We start from the raw sequence: 13,691 nt of genomic DNA on the forward strand, positions 1-13,691 counted from the left end.
CTCCCAGCAGTGACTGCTCTCAACAACTTTCAGCAAATTCAATTTTAATCAAGGAAAAAAACAAATGAAACCAAAAACCAAGCAAAACCCAATCCTGAAAAAAAAACATGAAGAGGAGGAAAGCAAGTAATAGAAGACTCACTGCTTTTAAAATGCTGACAGCTTCTTTACTGAGCCAGACTGGATACAAGACATCATCATGAAGGATGGATTCAAAGAGATCATCTTCATTGTCAGCTTCAAAGGGGGGCTGCCCAGCCATCATTTCGTACATGAGAACACCCAGAGCCCACCAGTCTACTGATGGGCCATATTCTAACTCCTGGAGGATCTGGTATAGAAAAAGAGATTGGATTGAATAGACAAGTTAGACAATACCCTCGGCTGCACGTTTGCTGTTTCAACACGATACACCCTTCTTTCCCCCAGAGCTGGGCTAAATCCTGCACTGATTTGGGTAACAGCAGGCATGGTTTCTTGCCCATGCAGTTTGCACTTACACAGCTAAGTGTCAATGCATAGTTATTCTCAGAAGTACTGACTGAGTTTATCAGTCCCATGGGTAAAAGAATATGCTCATGAGCAACAGAGCTGTATATCCTTCCAAGCTGTTTAAAGCAGGTCACGCTATAGGGGAAAAAAGATCACATATACAAAACAGACTGGTGGAAAACATGAAACATTTCCTTGTCTCTATCTTGAACAAAACAAACTGAACCAGCTTGTAATGCTGCAATCATCTGAGAGATTTGTTCTAGTCCTTTAGGTAGGGCTGAAGGAAGCCAAAAGCATTTTTGTTCAAGCTCTTTCTACAGCATTAAAAAACTGTACTATCTGTGGCAGTAGGACTCACTTTAGCTGCTTCTGCTTTCAGAAAAACTGTCTACAACTTTTCATATGGCACAAGTTCAGCTTTGTAGCAAATACCTTTACTGGGGAGTAGCAGGTGAGCATGATGGAGTTTTGCTGTGCTGTACTTGGTGTTACAGAACTAATATTGTACAAGGAGCAAATTGAATTCTTGGCTCCTCTCCACTCAAGTTTGTAGTTTGGCTGCAATGTTTCAGCGGACTGGGGAAAGGAGCAACTGTTCAAGGTGAAGCTGACTGCCATAAAATGAATTGAAATGGCAATAACTCCACCGCCTCCGTGAACAACCCCAGTGTTACAGTCAGAAGCCTTGTGGTGAACCGCGTGAGCTTAGCGCGGTATTCAGGAATCACAACCAACATAAAACCAAATGCAGTCCTAACATGAAAACAGGAATGAGTTTAACATTTGAATACAGAGGTCTCGATCCCAACTTGATTATTAGTTGAATGGATATTACATTTTCTAGACAGTACTTAGAGAAAACGAAGCTCTTCAACAGCATGCTTTACAAGTGTTCTGGGTGCTCCTTGGAACTCATATATTGCTAAAGAAAAGGAAACTGAAACATAGCACCATGATGCAAGAGAAATAGAAGCAGGAGAGAAACTTCTGCAATTAGGATGACAAAATGGGAGCCTGAGTTACTGACTTCAGTGAGACCAGGGCTTCACATAAAAGGTCCTGGGATCTCATTATTGGTTTGTTTTCAGTATTAATTCTCAAAGAATTTGCCAAAGAACTCAATTAGTATAATAAATCAGAAAAGAAATAATACAAAACAAAACCCACCATACTGGCATTTATTTTCTTTTAAGGCCAGAATGCTTTTCAAACTCCATAAAACACATGTATTATGATATTTCAAGATGATTCACACTCTATCAGTTGTGTTACCAAAGCCTGTCAGCCACAAACACTAGCAATATGGATTTCTAATTTATTGTCTCTAAAAAGTAGTAAACTAACATTTTTCCGAACTGCAAATATATAATTGATGAAAGATCAAAGCAATGAAACTTTTATATTGTATCAGCACACCAAATCTTCAGCGGAAAGATGCACAGATTACTACAGAAACTGAGCAAAGTCTGCCTAGCAGACTAATTGTAAAATACTGATTCATTTTAGGCACTTGGAAATGCATCTCATTATATTAAAATTTAGGATACGTAAAACAAGCAGGATTCTCAGTCATTTATTTCATCCAGTGAATGCCTTGAAATGACTGGATGTTGCCAGCTGATACGCAGCAGCCACATGGAAAGTTCCTACTTTTCTACGCAAGTCTGTACCTTCTGTTCATCCATATGGTAAGAAGTATCACAAACATAGTATTATTTCTTTCACGCACAGATACTTTAAAGAAAGGAAAAAAAAGACCCTAGGTAAAATGACACCAAACGTGGTGTCTTCCACATGAACATCCCCTTCTAAGTCTCATGAAAAATTAAAACAATTTTTGTAACTACTGAAGACCAGTGCTGGCAGTACTTAGTTGCACCCAGCACCTTAAAGACTAGTAAGTGCCTTCACAACGACGCTGAGCCAGAAATGAGCATATAGACAAGAATACAGTTAAGTTCAGGGAATAAATAACAGGAAAACCAAGCTTTGCCACTCCTGTCAACACGAAATACTGCTTGTGAGCAGCAGAGTAACCAATTCCTGCAAGATTACCCAAGAAAAACTGCGGCACAGTCTATATCTTCTACACAGTCTGTATCTTCTATTGTTTTCATCTACATGTTAAAAGTGTCTAAAATTATACATGTAACAGTCTGACGAATTATGGTATCTGTTGATAATATATGTAATTCTTAGTATAGTTTAAAAAAATACCTCTGGAGCTATATAGTCAGGTGTGCCACAAAAGGTTGTGGTGGTCACTCCATTCAGAATCCCTTCTTTGCACATCCCAAAATCAGCCAGTTTACAGTGGCCTTCTGCATCCAGAAGAATATTGTCCAGTTTCAGGTCCCTGAAATAAAATGGCCCAAAATTAAATCAACTCTCAAACTTTGATCATGTGCTCTTGAATTTCATCATAAGCTGCAGAATATGACAAACAGGCCGTTTCAGAAACACCACTGAGAAACCATCCTTCACATGTGTGCATGAAAAGTTGGTAGCAATCACTAAATAGACCTGGTTAAAGGCAATAAGGAAACAGGCAACGACAGGCATTTTGCAAGACTGAGCCTTTACTCTCTTTAGCTGCATGAAAGCACAGCTGTATTCAAGACAGAATCAGAAATGTTTGGAAAAGATCAGATTCATTTGTTACAAATCTAACATTCTGCCTATGTGAAATAGGTCAACAATGGCTAATGAAGCCATTCTCTGGTTTTGAATTAATAGGTACTTTCATACTCGGATTATTTTGAATTGGATTCTTAATGTATACTAGCAATTCAAAGTTCAGATTGCAATGAGAGGGACAAATAACAATGGTCTTGTCTTTAAGAGCATTATCTTCTGCAGTTTAAACCTGCTCAAAAATAATCTCACAGGAGTATTTTGCATTCATTGTTAAACACCGCATCTCAGCAGCTGATCACTTGTTGTTCAAATGTCTTTGTGTCAAAAATACACAATTCTTCAGTTATTAAATTGAGTGAGGTCAAAAACAGGTTGAGAAAGGGATATCCACCTTTCCTGTCTTGCCCTCTGCACATTTTCTAAATATACCATTGATGGTTATCGCCTGTTCCAACACAATGGATGCTAGGTACCATTTAACTTACCTGCCACTTGCCTTAGACTAAGCTATAAATGGATCTGGAATGTCAATGCAGAAAACAACCCCCACTTGCATGAATAAAGCCCCTCAATCAAAAAACAAATTATTACTTACGAATAATAAAACAAACATAACACAGAGGCAAAACCACCCATATTACACAGACCATTTTATTTTCATACTTCTGTCTAGGCTTTAGACACCTCTGCTGTGTATTAAAAATACTCAATAAATGAACGCATTGTATGTATGAATTCATACAGAAGTGAGAAACAAATGCAGAACACATGTCCTTAGGTGATTCTGTGTGGACACTTTCTGATCAGAACACTTTTCCTAGAAGAATTAGAGAAATTTTCACAGGTGGAATTAATGAGGAAAAAAAAAAGTGTGGGTAGGTAAGTTCTAAATCACATAGAGGAATAAAATCCCACGCCAGCCTCCGTAAACAAATTTCACCCCAAAAGCTTATGAAAAGATACAGGTCTTGGTAAAAAAAATCCTTTATGCCAACAAATTCCACCTGACTGAGGGATGATAATTCTTCACCTTTCTCTGTGGATTTTTTTCAGGGAAGTATCTCCTTATCAGCCCCCAGACCTTAGAACCACAGGCACCGTAGCATTGTGGAAGCATTCACACACTTTAAATGTTTAAACAACCCTTCCAGGGCTGTATTATGTTAAGAGTTTTTGTGGACATATTCAAGGCTACAGCATGCTGGGATTTTGCTAGAAATGTTCTTTTCTCCCTATCACCCCAGTTTCACTAGGTGGATTTAATTATTTTTTAATGTTTTTTTTCTTTTGATATTTGTTCAAAATTTTTGAATGTGCTGGTCCATCTGTATCTAACATATATTTCTGAAACATGTACACAGGATAGCATAAATATCAGATATTTCTGAGACACTGTGCGCTTACTACTCAAGGTCTGTGTAATCACTGCACATTTGTCCAGCAAATCAGACACTTCTAGGAAGCACTGGATGATGTACTGTGCATGTAGATATCACTTGTGTTGTGTATATGTTACAAAGTGGTTAGTGCATGTATAAGAAGTCTGATGTGGCAAAACAAAGTCAGATTTACCTCATTAGCAGTAAATTCACTGTCTCCCACATAAACCATCTTTATTAGATATGGTTTATGTAGCTGAAGTATATACTGGCTGTACAAACATTCATTGCAACCAATATACCGTACACCAGAATTAGCTATCTCCAGATCAGTTATACTGCTCTTGTAGGTTCTCAGCTGGTAACCCACATAAGGCTCCTTGGAGCAGACTGCGTATTTTATCATTTCTTAAGGTCATCCTTTTTATGAGTTCCTAAACACCCTAAGATCAAATTGGCTATAACACAATCTGGTACATCTAATCATCTAACCCCTTGAATAACCCCTGTCTATCCCTGGAAAGCAATTTGGAAGAATTATCCAACATCATGCAAGGGCAAACAGATACCAACAGCTCTGTGCTCCCCAAAGAAGTCAAATAAACAAAATAAAGCTACCCACTCAAAAAATCACGTGTCTTCCCCAAACTGCTCTTTCAGTGAAATACAAGTGTTACAATCAAAAGATCTGCATTAAAGACAAGACTATAACATCATCAAGTAGAATGTGATCAAGAGCAGGATAAGGCTTTTGCAGATGGGAGAAGGAAACAAGCTTGTAGCTGTAGCTTTTAACCTTCCATATACAGTGTTATATATTGCATATTCCTAATCTAAGGAAGAATAAAAGCTGTATTTTAAAAAGCCAAGATGTTCAGATAAAGAAATCAAAGTATAATCATATTTGATGTAATCCAGGAACCACTTCCAGCCACCATCACAACAGTTTGTTAGGAAGAAGGTCATAATACAAATAATTCTAGTAGCAACTGATGAAATTCAAGAGGCTGCTCACAAAACTGGATCCAACTTGTTTTGGAGTGCTAAGTAATCATCAGAAGACCCTTATATGTTGTCTTAACTGTGATCCCAGAAGCAGGATTTTCCAGTGCACGGAGGTGACACAATGGAGCTCTTAGGACCTTAAATTGTTTAAGTTTCCTTTAATGCCATCCATATGCTCATCATTGAATTTAATGTTATTGATATAATCTGTAACTCAAGAAACTCCTAAGCTATGAGAAATCTCAACAGTATTAAAACACTAACAGTAAGCCACCACATAATGGAGAAGGACAGGATACTCACCATTGTTTTTATTTCCTTGAAGATTCGTATAACACACAGAAATTCGCATTAGAAAGTTAATTTCAGAGTAGAAAAAGAGAAGGAACAAACTGAGCAAAGAGTAATACAGGAAGAGCCTAAATACTAACTTTCGACTACCTTTAAAGACCAACTGAAATTTTAAGCCTACCTGTAAAAGCTCACGTCAATATAACTTTCTTAGCATTTACCAAACTATAATCCTACTTAACAGAAGAAAAACATCTGGAACCCCTTCATCGAGCCAAAACAAAGCAGTGAAGGCTCTAAGCCTCTTCAAAACCCACCCTATTGTAGGCACTGAGGACATCACCTTAATTACTCACGCAATAATGGAATTTAATACCTGTACATTTTTGTTATCACAAATACAAACTGCATCAAAGTTTCAGAAGAAATTTGGAAGAGGCTAAAACAACAGCAGCATGACTTGTGTTAAAGTACAGATGGGAGGTTAAAAGGTAAGCCCTGAGTCTGCCAGTCAAATTCATAGCTAGCCTGCAAGATTATCATGGTCCATAAAAGTGCCTGCATCAAACCCATTCAAAGCCATTCTGTTAAACTGCAGTTGACAGGATTAAAAAGAAAAAAAAAAAAGAAAAACAATAAACCAACAAACAAACACAAAAAAAAACCCCAAACAAAACAAAAATAAAACCAAAACCAAACCAACCGACCAACTCTACCCAAAGCCCCTAACTATGCAACTTTTCAAAAAGCAATCTTAGTTAACTAAATAAATATAAGAGAATAGGTAACACACTATTTAACACCTCAGAGGGAAAAGTAAATAAAGCAAAACAGAAATGAAGTAACAAATGACGAAGTAACATGGAAAGAGTTGTGAATGAAGCTTGTCTCTCACTGGAAAGAAAACAACAAACCAAACTTCTAAGTTCTACTTTAGACTTATATCTCACCAGAACTGTTGTAAGCAACAGCTTGCTCTCCTACATCTCAAAAATTAAACAGCTATTAATCCCTGGAATGTAAATTAATTGTCTGTACAGAATGATCCGTTCTGATACATTCTATCTTTTATTTGGTTCCTGGTATTAGCGCCAGCTGTCTACCTCTAAAACAGAGCATACCAAATAATGCAGTATCAGATAGCTCAGTGACAAAGGTCTACTAAATTCTACTTTTTCTCATTTTGTGCTCTCTTTGTAGGAACTAAGAAAGTCTCTGTGTCTGACAAAAAGAGTTCCTACAACCTGAATAATTATATGCAACTGCAAACAACCTAACCAGTTAAGCCAGGAAAATGTCCAGATTGTTTGAATGCAGTAATGCTACATTAAGGTATTTCTCTCCTTTGTTTGCCAAGATAACTTTGTACCGTCAGTTCAGTTAACTTGAGCAGTCAATTGCATAATTAAAAAAAAAAAAAAGAACTTTTTTTTCTTTCTCAGACAGCCTTAAACAGAAATTTAAGCCTCGGTTTCTATTTCTGGATACCTGCCAGCATCGCAATCACCTTAGAAGCTGGAGTGATTGGCAGAATCTCAAGAAAGAATCAGGATTATACCAGCAAGGTTTATGCAAGTCGGAGCAGAAGAGTGGGCGGACAGCAGGTAACCTGCGAGAAAACTTCCCTAACGCTAATTCCTTCCTCCACACGCCAGCGCCACGAGACACGGGCTGCCCCGGCTTCCCACAAATGCTCGGAGAATGAGGCCTTCACAGGACTGGGTTCCTAAGGCTAACTCCCAACAGCAGTCAGCCAAACACCTTGTGAGTGTGGCCCTACATGTCTCATGTGTCATCCAGATAACAGGCAATTTTCTTGTTGAAAGTAAGGCAATTAAACAGTCAAGATGCGTCTTGACCAGTAAAATCAGAAAGTCTGCCAAACACGACTAACAGTAGCCTTTGAACACAGTAAACATTAGTGACTAAATAAATCCGTATTTGAAGAACAAGATCAAGTAGCTAAGAAACATGATCCCACGCTGGTTTAGCAATCACTTTACAATGAAATGCCTCTGCAGCATCTGCTTCTACTGTAACTGCTGAATGAGCAACAAAACTAGAAAGCATATACATTTCACAGTGAATGTCAGAATGAACTGCAATAATTATTTTCTACAAATAACAACATCAGAAGCGAGAATATTTCTTTATAGGGTGAAAGTGTGATGAAGGACTGTACCTTACTAAACATCCATACAACATCGAAGAAGAAAGATCCAAAAGCAACATAGCTACTAAACTTTTTTGGTGACTTTCAGCTGCAATAAACCCTTTCAATAGTGTATTTGAAATCATGGCCATTGTTCCCCTGCATGGGAAAATCACATCCTCTCTGCAGGCTTTAAATAGACAAACAGTTCACAGAAGAAACCACAGAGGGTAAAAGGGAAGCTTCCCCCAACAGCACAGAAAACCATCAGAACCACTGTCTTGTTACTACAGTTACTGAAACTCATAACTGAAGGCAAAATGTTCATTATATCAATTAGCAGTTTCAGTGAGTAAGATGAAATATTTTTTTCTATTTAATCACACTGTCTGAAATGGTATTTCCTGGAATACTGATAAATTCACTAAAATCTTCATCTCAGTTCTTCAAACACATTGGTGCCCTCAAAATATTGATAACTAATGTAATAGGTTACAGTCTAAGCAAGAAGAAGTTATATATGGAACTGATCAGAAACAAAAAGAAACATCAAAAATTTTAATGTTCTGATGTTAGCTTTTTAGTGATTAGCTCTCACCAACTTATTCTTACTTTCCATACATGAAGTATGGGACAGATATATATTAATATTAGGACTGTACTTCACTAGGGGACTCTTTTGTTGCCTTCAGTATTTTAGTCACAGCACATCAGCAAGGCTTTCTCCTCACCCCAAAAGATCAAAGATTAATGGGAAAATCCAAATCGTAACTTCTAAGAAAACACAAACTGATAATATAATATTTTCCCATCTGAAAAACTGAATGGAAAAGAAGCAGCCTATACTTTCTGATGTTACCAAGCATTAAGATGCAATAATATCAGTATCATTTGGTGTCAGGTACTACCAGCTGATGTGACCTTCCTTATCCATGGAGTACAAAATAGGACACACGCTGGACTGTTCATGCTTATGAGTGGATTCATAAGGCAGTTTTTTGTTAGCAGGGAGGGAACATGGAAAAACCTGAGTGAGACTAACAGTGAGAAAAAGATGGTTCTGCTGCTTTTGTTGTAGGAAATCTGAGGAAGTTTTGCCTATGTTTATATCTGAAAGTCTTGGAATTCCTCTGCTTTGCTTTCATGTTGACCCTTTAAGTAATTACTGGATTTATGATACACATTTTCTTTGTCACTGTTACATTAGTTGATATTATCAAAGAATAAAGATGTTATCACAAAAACAATAGCAGAGCCATATTCAGCAATATACAGAAAAACCTGCTGCACAGTTTTCAAAAGAGCACTATTCATCAGTGCCAAGTTTGGAATAAAGTGAATCCACTTTATACTGATGTATATCAGGATTTATGATGGCTAGCAGCCGATGAATTAAGAGCACATAGACTTGGTTTCAAATAAAGTCAGAGATCATAGAATCATAGAATCATTTCAGTTGGAAGAGACCCTCAGGATCATCAAGCCCAACCATAACCTAACGCTAGCACTAAACCATGTCTCTAAGAACCTCATGTAAATGCCTTTTAAACCCCTCCAGAGATGGTGACTTGTTGGTAGCAGCTTAGGACATTACAGTGCCTGATCTGCTTATCTTATTATGCTGAGTTTCCTTAAAATAATGTGCAGACAAATAAATATATTGTACTTAACAGCTTTCCTTTGTGTGGCTTTTCTTATTATTTCCACACTTCCCTGGGCAGCCTGTTCCACTGCTTTACAACCCTTTCTGTGAAGAATTTTTTCCTAATACCCAAATGAACCTCCCCCGGCACAACTTGAGGCCATTTCCTCTTGTTCTATCACTTGCTACTTGGGAGAAGAGACCAACCTCCTCCATGCTACAACCTCCTTTCAGGTAGCTGTAGACAGCAATCAGGTCTCCCCTCAGCCTCCTTTTCTCCAGGGTAAACAGCACCAGTTCCCTCAGTTGCTCCTCATCAGACTTGTGCTCCAGACCCCTCACCAACCTTGTAACCCCCTCTGAACTCTCTCTAGTGCTTCAATGTCCTTCTTATGATGAGGGGCCCAAAACTGAACACAGTACTCAAGGTGGGGCCTCACCAGTGCTGAGATACTACAGCTATTTTTCACTGAAGCAAATGGTGACAGGTCAGATAGCAGAGTAAACATTAATGTGACCATACTGACTCCCTCTGTCAGGCATGTTTACTTCTAAAAACACACACATTTATTTTGCTTGTATAACATAATGCCCATCACCCTGCCATTTACACAAATATCTTGTGGATTAATGGGGTGGCAGAGATGGGAGGAGGGATGCAGCAGAAGGCAGTTTGCTGTCTACCTGCCAAAGGACATGGGAGGGAGACAAACATGTGACTGCTATCTGTGGCTCTGTAAACTCCAACCCCTACCAGGCAAAAGTATGGCTTGCACGATGTATAACATCACCCGTTCCAGCAACGTCTACCATTGAGAAAACTTTCAGGTCACCGAGGTCCTGAGATGGAAAAGAAGGCTGTGTGTTCAACATGTAGCCCTAACTATTTACTGAGATCTTAATGACGTACTAAACAAAGGTTTAATGTTAGTTTCCAGTAGTTTAAGGAAACCAATGACTTTTCTGGCAGCCTAAAAACATTTTCTGTAAAATAATTTCTATATATGGCTTTTTAATGGCTTGGACAATAACTTTATTACAATTGTCGGTAGCAGCTTAGGACATTACAGTGCCTGATCTGCTTATCTTATTATGCTGAGTTTCCTTAAAATAATGTGCAGAAAAAGAAATATATTGTACTTAACAGCTTTCCTTTGTGTGGCTTTTCTTATTATTTCCACATTTTTATTTGTGAGGATAAGTGAAATATGTAGAAGTTTAAATACGCATGATGTACAAGATTCTCAAAAATTGGCTAAGCACAGAGGGGAGCGGTCTCTATTTCTTTTTCAAGAGAGGGTTGCCTTTTACATTCACATCACACTGCTTCATAGGGGTTTATAAAGGGGTTTATAAGCCCCTACCTGGGAATGCAGTAATTTTTCTATGAGCCTGAGGAGTGGGATGCAGCGCTACAACTGTGCTTCTTGGCTTAGCCTACTGCCAAAGCCCTCATTTGTATAGGACAAACAATCTGCCCCAGAAACTTGCAGCTAAACTAGATAGAAAATTATTTTCTCATTTTGTAAGGTTGCTTGAGATTTTTACAAACCACTTGTGCTTCACACTGGGTGAAAACACAGAATGTTCAAAGCTATTTATGAAAGCAGCATATGAACAGCCGATGGCCTGGTGCTCAGGACAGTGACTCGTCTGAACCGCAGCTGAGCTGCCTGGTCATCCTTGTACCCACCACCCGTGTGACTGCCCTGACATTAAGGCTACCAACACTTTTGTCCGGGATTTCTTTCTTTCCTTCTTTCTCACCGTCTTCACTTTGATCACACACACACACAAAAAAACCAACACAAATGCATTTTCTACCTTTTTTTCTTGAAGACTTCAGCTGAGAAATTCCTAACTGGCTCTGTGTATTGAGGCTGGCAATGACAGGGTGAAATCTGTACTGCCACTAACGATATTTACTGTTTCAGCCTCTTCTACAAAGCCAGTGTTATTGCTAAATATGTAATATGATAAACCCTGTCCTCACTGAGACCTCGGTGATCCCACTGAAGACAATAGAGGTCCCCAGGCTTAGCCAAGGGCTGACTCAAGCTGCGGTATTCCACTGTGAGGTTCAATGCTTTGTGCTCTTATTTTTAAGTATCTCGAATGACATAAAAATAAGATTGAGTATTATAACAATAGGTTAGGTGGAGCGCAAACTGAAAGTGCCTACTCTGTGTGTCTATAATCCTTTTAAACAAAACAATACTAAATTGTTATTTGATAAAACCACTCGATGAAAGACAGCAAAAGGATAGCGTGAAGCTAGAAAAGCTTGTCAGATCAAGTTTTGAAAATTCTATTCTGAAAAAATGTTGCCATAACCTTAGAAAGCAAATTTATCAGCAGATATACTAGTTAAGTTTGGTTCTGTTCAAAAGTTTGTCTTTGGAAACAAAAAGCAATGTTTTCTTTCATAGTTTCTCTTTTTTTTCTCAGTGACCTCAGTAGGTAGGATGACAAATTCACTATCATTTGAACAACAATGGAATACAAATTGTGCAAACATAAAGAAAAGAGTAATTGGTTTTTGGGTATACAGTGTCCATGGCTAACTGAAAAGATCGAAATTTCTTTCTTCTCTTTCCTATTTTTGAATGAAGCTCTCTCACAAAGAAAAACATACAGCCAACAAATGCATGCCTATCCAGGTAGCATCTTGAATTTCTGTAGAAGATCCCATTCAGTTATCCCAGCACTGAAGCCTTGTAACACTTAATAATCCACAACAAGGTTGCGTTACTGCCTTATACAGACAATCGTAAAGATGGAATAGAAGCCAATAATGTAATAAACCACAATACCATCCTTTTTAAAAAATTTACCTTAAACATGAAAGTAACTACAGCTCTGCAACATTTTACCTGGTTTTATGGTAATTTTCTTTCCTGTATTTTCCAGGACTCAGACCCAGATTTATCCCACCAGACATCAGGGTTTGAGGTACCACAGTTTGTCCCAGGCTTCCTCCATGGTCATCTCCACAGATATTTCTGAGTGGATGATTTATGGAACGTGTGGGCTGCACAGCTTCCTAAAGAAGCCTACCCTTCTCCACCGACCACAAACACACAAGCAGGATACTGACTCAGAAGCTTCACTTGCATTCCTAAAGTTAGGTGAGACGAATCTGAGCCTTTATGTATATTCAATGTAATTCGTATCTTCCAGCTAGCGATTTCATTTGAATTAGTTGTAAAAGTCAAACAAAGGGAATTTTTTTAAAAAAGACCTGTATTCATTTGTCTTGTTACTCACGGTGGAACTGCCACACACACACACACACAGAGTTTACTAGGCTTTGAAGTTATGCCCTGTAATACTTCTTAATTTTTCTCACTTATGTCATATGGCACTGTTCTGACTGCAAAAACTCCCAAGATGCATATCCATCAAAAAGCCAAACGTTTAACTGCTCTAGTTGGACATAGCAAATAAAGGGCTCCAAAGCATTATTATTCTACATTGTTTCAGGCACATAGAAAGAGCGTTCTAAAAAAATAAAAACAACAGAAGAAAAGCTGCTACTGTAATCAGCCATGATTGAAGGCATTTCCTGTATTTTGCTATCAAACCAGTTGTTTTTTCCATTACATACTAAGTGAACTTTAGTAGGGTCAAGACACCAGAGAAAAAAAGGATCAGAATATCTTCAATCAACTAAAGTTGACTACTTTAGTCTCTCTCTCTCTCTCTCAGATGTTTAGTCTTGGATCTCATCCCACATCTTCAATTTTGTTACTTAAATCATAGATGCAAAAACCAGGTCATTTTGAATTTATGGTTTAGATAGTTGTTTTCAATGGCATTTAACTTGTTAGCCTTACACTTCCCTCAGCCTAAAGGTCAATCAACCTCATGCTGCATAACAATACCAGTATTATTTTAGGATGATATAAGTCCAACGGGGGAGATGGGTTTTCATTCACAATTGTAACACTGGGCCAAAAGCTTCCGCCAGTTGGAAGCCTATCGTTTTCCGTCATGCTGCCTATCAAGATCAAGTATAAGCTTTGAAAGGACTATTAAGCAAAAGTCAAAGCTACTATAGCATAGGTTAATTTGATCCAATCCTGTATAT

At 38.1% G+C, this 13,691-nt stretch overlaps 1 protein-coding gene across 1 annotated transcript in view; it reads right to left on the reverse strand.

Moving 5' to 3' along the window:
* PRKCE (protein kinase C epsilon) overlaps positions 1–13,691 on the reverse strand; it is a gene marked incomplete at both ends in the record, with an annotated part of 289,843 nt that overhangs the window by 23,258 nt on the left and 252,894 nt on the right. The window contains 2 exons of the mRNA XM_080341232.1: positions 143–331; positions 2,713–2,851. Of these exons, the coding sequence (XP_080197358.1) occupies positions 143–331; positions 2,713–2,851 (328 nt within the window). The remainder of the gene's footprint in view (positions 1–142; positions 332–2,712; positions 2,852–13,691) is intronic.

This window comes from Nesoenas mayeri (genome assembly GCF_963082525.1).
Source record: "Nesoenas mayeri genome assembly, chromosome: 3".
NCBI lineage: Eukaryota > Metazoa > Chordata > Aves > Columbiformes > Columbidae > Nesoenas > Nesoenas mayeri.